The sequence below is a fragment of the Ciona intestinalis genome, chromosome 1, assembly GCF_000224145.3.
Source record: "Ciona intestinalis chromosome 1, KH, whole genome shotgun sequence".
Taxonomy (NCBI): Eukaryota; Metazoa; Chordata; class Ascidiacea; order Phlebobranchia; family Cionidae; genus Ciona; species Ciona intestinalis.
The window spans coordinates 8401673-8414769 of record NC_020166.2 but is presented as its reverse complement, the minus strand read 5'-3'; the positions used below and the strand labels follow the sequence as shown (position 1 = coordinate 8414769).

Here is a 13097-nt window from a genome sequence, read left to right as displayed (position 1 = left end):
CCGTTACATGAGAAAAATTAAAAAAAAAGAAAATATAAAAAATTTCATGTATGCGTATACATGAAAAAAACGAAAAACTACGTAAAAAAAGTTAAATATGAACAAAAAAAGTGAAAATTCTTGTGTAAACGTATACATGAGGATAAGTGAGAATTTTCTTTTTTTTTCATTCATTTTTCAATTTTTCTCATGTATATGGGATACACGAGAATTTTCATTTTTTTCATTCACTTTTCAATTTTTCACATGTATACGGATACACGAGAATTTTCATTTTTTTCATTCAATTTTCAATTTTTCTCATGTATACGTTTACACGAGAATTTTCATTTTTTTCATTCGTTTTTCAATTTTTCTTATGTATACGGGTACACGTGAATTTTCATTTTTTTCATTCATTTTTCAATTTTTCTCATGTATACAGATACACGTGAGTTTTCATTTTTTCATTCATTTTTCACTTTTTCTTATGTATTTTTACACGTGAATTTTCAATTTTTCACATGTATACGGTTACACGAGAATTTTCATTTTTTTCATTCATTTTTCAATTTTTCTCATGTATACGGATACACGAGAATTTTCATTTTTTTTCATTCATTTTTCACTTTTTCTCATGTATACGGATACACGAGAATTTTCATTTTTTTCATTCATTTTTCAATTTTTTTCATGTATACGGATACACGAGAATTTTCATTTTTTTCATCCAATTTTTCAATTAGAGAGAAAAATTGATTACACGAGAATTTTCATTTTTTTCATTCATTTTTCAATTTTTCTCATGTATACGGATACACGAGAATTTTCATTTTTTTTCATTCATTTTTCAATTTTTCTCATGTATACGGATACACGAGAATTTTCATTTTTTTCATTCATTTTTCAATTTTTTTCATGTATACGGATACACGAGAATTTTCATTTTTTTCATCCAATTTTTCAATTAGAGAGAAAAATTGAAAATTAAATGATAAGATCCTTCATTTTTTTTAACTATGTTTAGGTATTTTTCAATCTTTCTTATGTATATGGATACACAAGATTTTTTACATGATATTTTCTAATATTTCCCCATGTATATTTTATGATGGTAACATCTCTTTTAAACCGTTTATGTCATTGTCGTATTTTTTATGTATTTGTCTTTTTTTTGAATTCCTTTTTTATAAACTCCTTGTTCAAATGCTTGACACCCTTTTAACAGACAAGTCTCTTTATACACAACTAACTTTAAAAACTATAACATCAAACGACTGACTTTAACGAGCATTTAAACATTGTATTTTGACAAAACGAAAAACTTGTAGTATCATGCATAAACATAATTCAAAGCTTCAAAAATATCTGCTATGACGAATCAAAAGCTTCAAAACACCAGCAATACTGACACACAAAAAATAAAAAAAAACATAAAAGTGCAATGAATTTTTCAATACAACAAGATTCTTTTCTCAACAGGTTTTCTGCATATTGGACACTCTGTCATTCTATCTCCGCAAAGCTGACACGTACCATGACCACAAAGGAAAATCATGTTCTTTATTCTGTCCATACAAACTGGACACATTACCTAAAATAAAAGTGAATGAATGAAATTTATTTCGTCTTTTCGGTCACGTTTATGAAGAACAAGCGAGTTTACAAAAGCGAAAAGCCGGTTAGTAACGGTAAAACTGGAAATAACTGGAAAAAAATCGTAAACATCTGCTTTAACATCAAATCTAATTGTTTTTCAATGTTTTCTTTCGTTATACTTTAAGAACCAGCATGTAGACTCGTTATATAGTAATGTCTGTTATTGCTATTTAGACTTGACTTGTCTCTGTTTTTGCTCACTATATATAATTCGGAAACACGCGGTTACAGACTCCAAACAAAGCTAAACCAATGATCCAAATAATTTTCCAATCAGTTGTGTTATAGTAAGACAAGTTACAGCAAAACACATTGATTTTAAACTATATGAAGGTTAAGATGGACATACAAGTTACAAAATATCCTATAAAAAATAAGAACCCATATTTACGTAAATGGTAACTCGTAAGCGGGCACAAGATGTATAAAAAAGAACAATATAGACATTTAATTTAATAAATAAATCCAAATAAAAATAAGAACCCATATTTGCATAAGTGGTAACTCGTAAGCGGGCACGAGGTGTATAAAAAGAACAGTATAGACATTTAAGTTAATAAAAAATCCAAATAAAAATTAGAACTCATATTTGCATAAGTGGTAACTTGTAAGCTTGCACGAGGTGTATGAAACCGAACACCTATGTTATAACGAATGTAACTGCCCGCCATATTAAATAAGTTACATACATTGTAACTCATAGGCGGGCAAAAGAACATCCGTGTTATAATGACTGCCGTTTCCCCATCACGCAAGGATAACGCAAGTTACATTTATTAAATTTGCTACATTTTTTGAAAATTAACAAAATTTTTGTACCTGTTCTTTAATATCCTGCAGTTGTTGTTGCAACTTACGAATTTCAGCTTCACTGTTACGACTGTCCTTGGACAAATGATTGGCCATGTTTTGGTGGCGATTGTTGTGAGAATTTCCGGGCGTCGTAACATTAAGGTTGCTTACTGTTGACGTGAAGTTGTTTTCAGTAGCTGTTAGTGAGTTTTGTGTCATAGCAGTTAACTGTAAATAATAAAAAATGTTAAGTTATCATTTAGTTAAAACGCTTCTGACTTCGCGTTTTGAGATTCAATCATGTTTTGCATTGTTTTTTATTGTAGAATTTTTATTTAGTTATACAGTGTCGTCCCTTCCCAATCATTTCCATTTATTTTTCCCTTTTCCTTTTCTCCTGCTGCATATTAACTATTTGGTCGTTTATTCTAAACAGGTCTAACTACAACTTTAAAAGACTTTTTACTGCAATTGCTCCAACCCAGTGGTCACTAATAGGTTGTCCAAATTATTAGCCACACATCAAAAAAGGAAAAAATCACCAAAAAATAATCATTTTGTTCTATTCTATACGGGTGAGGTCCCACAGCGTGGCATGTCATAGGATCATGGGTCAAAAGATTTGTTAATGCAAAAGTTACCATGTTTGAAAAACCAAATTAAGTTATGTAACTTACTTGTGGAGATTTAGGTGAAGGTGTTCTTGTAACAACACCACAGCATTCAGTGAAAGGGAGTTTGGATTCGATTGGTTCACGACAACGAATGCATTTCTTCATTAGATTCGAACAAGCTGATATTAGGGTTTATAAGATGTATGGTAAAGCAAGCAAAATGGGACAGTAGGCTGGGGCAATTTGGGATATTTATTTCGCTTTATAGGCCCTTTTAGTAATAAACAAACAATATTATATACACGCAGCCCACTCTTTAAAAGAGTACTTTTAATTGTTTAAAACATAATAGGAAATATAGAAGATAGGCGGCATTCCATCTTACCCCACACACCAAGTACATGAACTAATTATAAGTATGAAAGGGACCTTCTGGCAATTTTTGTTTTGTATTTTTTAAGAACCCAAACTTATAAAGGAAAATGTTAAATTGATCTTAAAGAACAAAAAACGATTTTCTGAAGATCTCTTTTACACTTATAATAAATACTACTGTGGGGTAAAATGAGACACCTTTAGCACATAAAATCAAAATATCCCAATCGTGTTTTAAACAATTAACAATGGTCTATATGGGAGTCTACTACTTTTTGTGTACTACCAAATGGAACAAGAAAATAGAGCTAAAAAGGTCCCATCTTCCCCACCCTGAGAAAGATGGAATGAAAGGTGTCCCATATGAGAAAATAGAATGAAAGGTGTTCCATATTTCCTCACTCTACTACACTATACGTTCATGAACTAACCTTGGCAGGCGCATATGTGACCGCATGGTTTGAAAACAACGGACGATTGTTTATCGGAGCATACACAACATTCCTCAACCTGGAGTAAAGTAAAATGAAACAGGGAAGTATCTAAATTATACTGGTAAGCAGCCATCTATGTTTATTACCACACGTATTTGTCCTTGGGCAAAAAACGGCAATTGCTACAACCCAGTGGTCACTAATGGGTTGTCTAAATTGTTAGTCACATACAAAAAAAATTAGTCACCCACAGAGTAACATTTGTGGTAACTTGTAAGCTGGTATGAGGTGTATGAAACAGAACACCCATGTTATTGAGACTATCATTTTTTGACCAGGAGAGGCTAAACTAAGTTACATTCATTTTTTACATTTATCTGAAATATACTGGTATGCAGCCATTGACATTTATAACCAGTTAAAATGTTTTGTTTTACGCTTCGGACTAAAAAGTACATTTTTTTGGCTTGATTAGTATAGCAGTCCAGCGCCAGGGAAAAGAGGTTTGGGCGAACACCCATGTTTTAACGACTGCCCCACCTCGCAAGAATAAACAAGATTTATTTTAATTGTACATAAAAATATAAATAAAATGTTACCACTTGTTTAGAGGTAACGGTCTCCTTGCACAGCAGACACTTTTTGATTCGGTCACTGCAGCTCGCGCACGCCAGCGAGTGGCCACAAGGCTCAAGAATCGTATCACGGGGAGAGTCGGAACATATCTGCGATAATATGGGGTGTTATACTATGTGGGTGAGGTCCTTGTCGAGGCGCTGGGATTTATGCCACATTTGGCCAATCACCCCAAGATCATATGAGTAAAATAAAAATAAGAGAACTAAGCTTTAATGAGTGAGCACGTATTAAACTAATTGGCATAAGATTAATTTTTATGACCATTTACGTGCTCAATAACATTTATTTGTCTCTTCTTTACTATAACGAAGATAAAGAAAAAGCTAAAAGTAAAAGACAACAAGTTGCGACTTAACGGCAGTCGTTAAAACACAGGGAAAAACATATTTACATTTAGTTGGAAAAAAGAAGCTAGGTCGATGCAAATATTTATTCTCCAAAACTCTACTTTTTTACTGTTTTATCAATAAGCGTGTTTTAACAATTGTTGTTTTATCGTTACTACCTGTCTTTTCATTTAGGAAACTTTTCCAATCTGTGTTATTTTAGGACAAAATAAATTTCATTCATTCATATAAATTTTACAAAAATTCCTATAAAAAATTCACCAAATGAGATATTTACCATGCACTCATTTAATTCTGGATGTTGATTATTTATTTTCCATGGTTCAGTAATCGCTTGGACTGTGCTCGGATTAGGGGAATTCCCCCGAGATGTAGATTTCTTTGACTTAGCATTGTTCATCGGGGAGAGTGGCTCCGATCTGTGGTTCATTGGGTAAAAAATAAAAACAATTATGAGAAAAAAAGTTGGTAAAAAATTTATGACAAAAAATGTTGATAAAATATTTTATAATAAAAAAAATTTGGTAACAAATTTTACGAGAAAAAAATCTCTGTAAAATATTTCTAACAAAAAATGTTTGTAAAAATATTTGGCCGAAAAAATTGTGTCATACAGTGTTTTAAAATGTAAAACTTGTTATGGATGAAAGTTACATTGTTTTGTTAAGGCAAGATGAAGAAAGAGCCGACATGGGTGTTCTGTTTCATTCACCTCGTGCCGCTTATCATGTATGTAACATTATAGGTGATTATTTTATACACAAGAAAAATTTATTTTAATTTATTCCGGTAAGCATGAGTACCAGAATGTATACCAGTTTTACGAAATTAAAATAGTTAAGTATTGAAATGTAAAACAAGGGATTTTAGAAAATTGAAACTATCATTCCACACCTGGGTAAGTTTTCCAACAAATTCCCGCCTCGTAAATCAGCCATTGATGTCACAGAGTTGATTGTTACGTCATTATTGCAGGGTGGGGGTGGGTTTGAACTGAAGAGAAATATAAGTTGTTAAGATTTAAGTCTGCGGGGTAACATGGTACACCTTTAGCACATAATATCCAAATATCCTAATTCCTAATCGTGTTTTAAACAATTAACAACCCTCAATGCGAGTCGTAAGGATATGTTTTTATATTTCTTTAAATGTTCTTTGTTTTCTACCAAAAGAGACGAAAAAATTGAGTGAAAAAGGTGTCCCGTCTTCCCCAGTATCTCCACACACGATTTCCATAAAAAAACACAAAAAAATAAAATATGAATCACCTGTCGTCTAGTGATGATGAACCAGTAGCTTCATCCTGTGTAACATTGGTTGAATGAAGAGAAAATGATGAGTTTTGGTTGGTTGAGGTGGAAGGAGGGGAGAGAACGGATGAATGACGATTTGGAAGTTTCGGGTGATTTCTGGCAAGTCAGAACTTGTTAAATAATTTTTTAAAATATTTTTTTAGTAAATTTATTATTTTTTTGGGGGGGGGAGGATTTATGGAAATTATGATAAGTTTTACCAATTTATGTTATTTTTAAAAACATTTTTGAGGGGCTCGATTCATGAAAATTTCTGGGACTGAGATGGATAAATAGTGTCCTAGCAACAAAACTTTACCATTTAAAACTAGATTGTGCTCAATAAACACTTATTTAAAAATTAAATTGTGCCTAAAAACCAGAAATTTAAATGTAGATCTTGCTATAAAAACAGAAATTTAAAAACTTAATTTTGCTAAAACAAAAGTAATTTAAAAATTAGATTTTGCGAAAAAAAAACAACACTTATTTTAAAATTAGATTGCACTGAAATGACATTTAACTCAGATTAAACTGGCTTTTAATTAAATTAAGCTAAAGCTAAAAAAACACCCATTTAAAAATTAATTTGTGTTAAAAAACACACAAAAATTAAAATGGCTTAAAAACTCTCAGGAAAGACTTACGATTCTGCGCTTGCTTTAACGAGTGACTTGCACAGGTTGGGATCCGGACAAAGATCCAGTGGATTGTGTTGATCTTTGTTTTTCAAGTTTAAATCGGCACCGTTCGCCGCAAGGAATTGAGCAATAGAAGCGCTACTGTGTCGGTCGGCACCCTGCCCGCCAATGCCCATGAGAACCTGAAAAAAAAAGGGGTTTTATTTAAACATAAATGATGGTTTAATGCACTACTACAGTTGTGTTTGATATTTTGGTGGTTACCATATGGGTAGCAAGTGAACATGGGCAAATGTATGTTCACATTATTTTTTATTTTAAACTCGTTATTTTTTATTTTTAACTCGCTAAGTGGTGGAAATTCACTAAATATACAGTAAAAACCTTGGAAAAAAATAAGGAAAAAAATGTACAAAAAAACATGAGAAAAACATTTTTACAAAAAAATAGAAATAAAATTGAAAAAAAATTAAAAAAGCAATAAGCACATTCATTCACTTAGTGACAACAACAATACGAATACGTTTTAATGTAACAGCCACCACATGTACCTTTCCCCTACCTCCTCCGTTACATGACTTAACCAGGAAAATAAGCGACTTATTACCACAACGTGATGATTAAGAATACCAGGCTGCATGGCAATGTTTTATTTAAACCTAATTTTACCTAACAGAAGATAAACATGAAATTTGGGTGATATGTTCATACAGACGTAGCTTAAAATGAAAACCAGTTGTTTTACAGATAATTAAGAGTTAAAACAGGAAAGCACGTTGAGAGAATTTGGCAAAATAACAACAACACCTATATGAACAGGTAAAGCTAATAGTACTATGGGGTAAGATGGCATAAATTTCAATGTGTACTTATCCCATTCGACCCATTAGTACATAATGTCCAATGTTTTAAATTGTGTTTATAATTTTAACAAGCTTTTTACAGTCATAATAATACAGTTATAAAATTCTGGGAATAATTTGTTTACTACCAAATAGGATGATAAACGAGGTTTTAAAAAGTACCATCTTACCCCAACCTACTATACACTAATTCAGGACAATTGCAGGAAAATAGGTAACTTGTGGTGTTACTTGGAAAAACTAAAAGCACCGATTAAAAAGTAACTTGTTAAATTTTCTAAAGGTGAGGCCAACAGTGGGAGTTACACAATGAAGAACAGAATCAAAAGAAATAATAATTTGAAAGAAGTTAAGATGGGTAAGGTGGTAACTAGTATGTACACAATCAATGATGTTACTATGTAATCGTGAACACGGAAATCGGGATTGGGGCTTGTGGAAAATTCTGTGACTTGATGTGGAGCTATCAATGGAGCTGTCGGTGTCGCTCCAACTTTAAACTCTATTTCTTCGTCTTCGTTTTCATCATCCGAAATATCCACTGGCTGGAGTACAGAGTCAGCGACGACAAGTTTCAAACTCGATTGGAATTCTTGGGGTTGTTGTCTTTGTCGGCACGGAGATTGGTTGAGCAGATGGCGGGTTGCGAGCGCCAGTTGCCGCAGTTCACACACAACCTCTTCCACGTTTTCCGTGTGGCTGAGAATGTAAGAGATCTCTTGAACCAAAGATCGGCTTTCACTGAAGGTTTCTTTCACTGGAGATGGACTGGGAAGGCTTTTAGGGGCAGGTGGAAAAGTCTGCGTTCCTTCGTCAATAGCCATGTATCTCGGTGCGATGTTCAAAGAGCTAGTGTTAAAATCCCGGTTTGAAATCGTATGCTCGCTTAATGTTTCTTCGGATATTGAAGGTTCTCCTTCTTTCAGTGGTGACGTTTTCCGAGACTTCTCTTTTTCTAGTTCGTCGCTTTTTTGAGAAAGTTGATGTTTCAGCTCAACCAGACGAGTCTTCAAGATGAAGTTTTCATCTTCCAGATCATGTACCGCGTTCCGGAGTACTTCCACTTCGTCCTCCAAGAACTGAAGATCACTCGAACTCGGTCTTCTCGAAGTATCACTGCTCCTATCCAGGGCATCTCTCAGTTGTTTTCCTAAACTTTCGTTTTCCAGTTCCAGTGCAATAACCCGCCGTCCCAGAGCAGTGGCTTGATCATCATTCAATTTAAGCTTTAGTTCGCTGTGCTGTACAAAGCCTTCCGTTTTTTCCCCCTCGCCTGAAGTGGCTGTCGCTACTTTACACTTTCCGTGATGTTCTTTGTATTTTTCAACCTCTTTTTCTGTCCGGGCAAGTCTCAACAGAACGGACTTAATCTCTTCCTCTTTGAACTGAAGCTTTATTTTCAGCTCTCGTATCGAATTTTTATCAAATTCAAGAACATCGCAACTGGTCGTAGTAGAAGACGCATGTAAGCTTAATTGGTCAACAGCATTTCTAAGACGACGGTCTTCTTTTTCTAAGACTTCTATTCTGGTCTCAGCACCAATTACCTTCACTCTACAGTCTTCGTTTTCGGATAGCAACTTTTGTAACTTCTTTTCAGCGGCTTGTAGTTCGTAATGCAAAGATACGGCAACGTGTCGACTTAGTTTAACCTCGTCTGCGAGCCGTCCTATTTCGTCGTCGCAGTTCTCTGGCCGCTGCTCAAATTTACGAACTTGGTATTCGAGCACTTTGCACGCTCGTTTGTACGCCCGAACTTCTTTACTTAGTCGCATCACTTCGATTCTATCCTCGTTGGGAAAGTCGTCAAACTCATCATAAAGTTCGTACCCTTCAGCAGACACTTGCTCCAGCTCGTTAAGAACTGCTAAAAATGGAAGTTTTAGCTCCGGGTGATGCGTTTCCAAAGAAAACACGTACGAACGCAAGCTCTGCATGTCTTTTCGGTTCTTCGACATTCGTTGCTTTAACTCTTGTTTCGAAGTAATTGGTTTGACGCGCTCTTGTTGGACAGCACATTCAGGGAAATCTTCTTTTTTTTCAAATATAGGTTCATCGGCTAGCAGTTCAGATGCAGATGACGTAGGTGATGTGAGAGGCGTGCTGCTAGCAGAGAACGAAGAATTCTGAATGTCGGAAAGCTCAAAACTGAGCCCCGTGCTGGTAGGGACAACATAATCTGTTGTAGGTTTTACTGTTTCTATGTTTTCAGTTAATGAATAAGTTTGTGTGGCAACATCAACGAGCGTGACGTTTACCATTTGCTGCATTTCAGTGAGAGATGCAATTGATCTTCTATTTTTGCCTCTAGTTTTACTTGTCTGGCAGTAACCTCCACGATTTTGCAAAGGTTGTCCAAACTTTGGATAATTCATCACCAAGCTTTTGTGAAATTTGTGTCGGGTAGGTTTTCCTCGATAAAATGAGCAATCGTGCTTTCGTGCATCTGCAGCACGACGCGTTTTGGTCCCAGTGTTTCCTTGGTAAATTGAACTAACAAGGGTTATAGGTTTCGCAGATTTTTGGTCGATTTCGTTTTTTAATTTTATATTGTCTATATTCAACACAGTGCCTTTGTGTAGTAATTCCATTTGGGGGTCGGCGGCAAAGTGGCCGGTGGTAAAAATGCCGTCTCTGCTTTCTTGCGTGAAGCGGCCCAACCGACCACGCGAAGAGGTGGGGCGAGTTTGGGGGTGACTTGCTCGTCGCTGCTCCTCGGAGGTCGTCTGTGTGAGAAAGTTTGTGTCTTTGTATTCGCAAACTGTCGTTACAGGTGCTAGTTCAGTCCACACTGCTCGACGAGGAAGGCGCTCCTGCTTGCGGAGAAAATCTTGCGACGTGAAATGGTCCAGCATATGTTGCTGGTAATGCCGCTTGTGCGAGTGCGGCTGCAGGACATGAAAAGCCGTACCTTCTTTAACCCTACCTCCTACAGCAGGTTTAGATTTAAATAAAGAACACCCAGCTATATTATCGGATTCGGAGGTCGTTGGTTTAGTCACATTCGAACGAACTTTTCCCATCTTCGGGCTGCCTGGGCGTGACTTCACCTCGTCTGTATCTTTCGAGTAAGTAACAATCGTCCCGTCTGTGCTTCGTGCCGTCATATCCACCGTGTCTTTGTTCAGTGTCGAGCACCGGCAACCACTAACGCAAGAACACGAGTGCATGGTCGTGTCCGCCATGCTAACGCTTGTGTTGGACCAGAACATGTATGTTGTATATCCTATTCAATAACATGACAGCAGCATCCGTTGCATTAATTCTACCAGTTTCCGATAAAAGAACTTTAAACATGGTATATGCGGTTACACCATATAATATACACATGACATTTACAACCTATTACACAACATAACCACGGAATACGTTTTAGGTCTTATCTTGATTAGCGTGAAAATCGACCTTCGCCCAAACGTATTTCAATATACCGCTTAAACCCATATATGCACAACTCTGAACGGCGTTGTATATAATTTGCTACAAGCCTACAACTGACTCATTTAAACCGCTTTCCTTTCGTATAAACACGCTGCCTATATACTGCGCACTCAGCATAGCTGTACCCTTCTTATTACCGTCCACTTGCTCATTTCGCGATCAATATTTTCCGTGCGCCGACCGCCGGGAGAAAGAAAGAGAAAGCGCGGAGAAAAGTGAGAGCAACGAAACGGCGATCGCATGCATTTTGCATGAGGGAGAGGTGCAGCCCAACGGCATATGTTAGCTAACGTAAATGGGCCACCGTATTTTATCTGGTGCGGCGGATTACCGCACTCGAGACGTTTGGAAACTCCAAAGTGAATATCTGGTCCTATTCTATGTGGTTGCGGTCATAGTCGAAGACTTAAGGCCAAAGTCCTAACGCAAACTCCGTATCGTATGCCTATGTATGCCTCTAAATGAATGAACGCGGTTTACGTGTGCTTCGAGTGTGTTATGAGTTCAATATGAAGTTAGACAAACACCATAATATTTAAGCCAGATTTGCCCCATTACCGTAACACCAACGCCGCTTAATGAATGAACCTGCGACACGTATAATTATGCGCATATGGATATAAGTACTCTATATGGTATAAAACCTTCTCATACGAGCATATAAGTGTATACAGTCTAAATGTAAAAGTAAAGAACACACGATTCGCTTACCTTTCCCACTGTGACGTCATGTTTGTCCTGCAAGGTGCGCAACTGCCACAGCGTGTGATGACGTAATGCTTCGTGCAGTGGGGAATCCCCGTCTTTATCGGTCAAGTTGACGCATGCACCTTCTCTCACAAGAAGCTGTATTTAACAAAGAGTTTAAATAAGACTTTATACTGCTAATATGTTGGTTAGGCGTCTAGGGCATTTCTTTGTCAACACTAATGGGATGTCCAAATTTCCAGCAATACTTTTAAAAAGTAAAAACAATTCCCCCAAATGAGCGCCCACAAAGTAACATACATGGTAACTCGTAAGATTACACGTAAAATAGCCATCTATAATGACAGTCGTTTCCCGGGCGACGCGAGGACAAAGCAAGTTGCATTCATTTACAGCGTGTTGTTTAATATACGAACAGAGTAGTTCACGTATTCGAAGAAATAGAAATATGTAATTAGACCGTTATATTCCACCGGTATGTTTGGTAACAGTATAGGGCTATTCTTTGGTGCACTAATTGGTTGTCCAAACTATCAGCCATTAAAAAATAAAAATCTTAAAAAATAATCACCTACAAAGTAACACACATGGTAACCCGTAATCTAACACGAGGTGTATTATGAACACCCGGTTATAACGGCCGTCATTTTCCGCGGGCCACGCGAGGATAAAGCATGTTACATTCATTTACAGCAGAGTGTTTTTTTTTTTATTATTATACATACAAAGTAATGCACGTTTTCGAAGGTATGGAAAGATTTTTAATTAAAACTTTAATTACCGATAAGTATAAATGTAGAAAATTTATTTGTATAGAGAAAAGCACAACATGGTTTAAAATATGAATGTGCTAATGGTGTAGATGTAGACTGTAGGTTTACTCCCACGCTTTTATTTGACGCTTTTACTCGAGTAGTTTCACCAAGTATCATGTTCCCACGACTGTGGTTTTGCTTTTAACTGTCTTGTGTTTATTTTTTCAATTAATTTGTAAATCCCGACTGCTGTATTGGAGAAAATACATAAGAAATATACTGTTCTACATGATTTAGTTTGTGCTATACAGGATTACAAGAAATAAAAATGATTGAAAACTTGTTTTTTGGTAATTATTTCGATTTAATTTTATATTCGTTACTGTATAAGAGGAAATAGATAAAAAATATAATATTTTAAGTTATACACGATTTAGAAGAAATAAAAATGACTTGAAAGTTTTCCTGTTTTAAACATTTTAATTAGTCTGTAATTTCTTACTGTATAGTAGGGTGGGGGAAGATGGGACACCTTTTCATTTTATTTTCTCGTCGCAT

The 13097-nt window shown here is 35.7% G+C and overlaps 2 protein-coding genes across 2 annotated transcripts in view; both read right to left on the bottom strand.

The window, feature by feature from the left end:
- Positions 1 to 1261: 1261 nt before the first annotated feature.
- Positions 1262 to 13097, bottom strand: part of zf(zz)-7 (zinc finger (ZZ-type)-7) — a 34710-nt gene continuing 22874 nt past the window's right edge. The window contains exons 19-28 of the mRNA XM_009864183.3: positions 11788 to 11922; positions 6779 to 6954; positions 6108 to 6248; positions 5734 to 5832; positions 5117 to 5258; positions 4453 to 4578; positions 3851 to 3929; positions 3108 to 3223; positions 2458 to 2658; positions 1262 to 1573 (exon numbers count right to left, since the gene is read on the bottom strand). Coding sequence (XP_009862485.1) covers positions 1433 to 1573; positions 2458 to 2658; positions 3108 to 3223; positions 3851 to 3929; positions 4453 to 4578; positions 5117 to 5258; positions 5734 to 5832; positions 6108 to 6248; positions 6779 to 6954; positions 11788 to 11922 — 1356 coding nt within the window. The 3' untranslated portion in view covers positions 1262 to 1432. The remainder of the gene's footprint in view (positions 1574 to 2457; positions 2659 to 3107; positions 3224 to 3850; positions 3930 to 4452; positions 4579 to 5116; positions 5259 to 5733; positions 5833 to 6107; positions 6249 to 6778; positions 6955 to 11787; positions 11923 to 13097) is intronic.
- LOC108950299 (protein SOGA3-like) lies at positions 7442 to 11768 on the bottom strand. Its single transcript, XM_018815690.2, has one exon. It carries the CDS (start codon positions 10845 to 10847, stop codon positions 7938 to 7940), a length of 2910 nt encoding a protein of 969 aa, XP_018671235.1. The 5' UTR covers positions 10848 to 11768; the 3' UTR covers positions 7442 to 7937.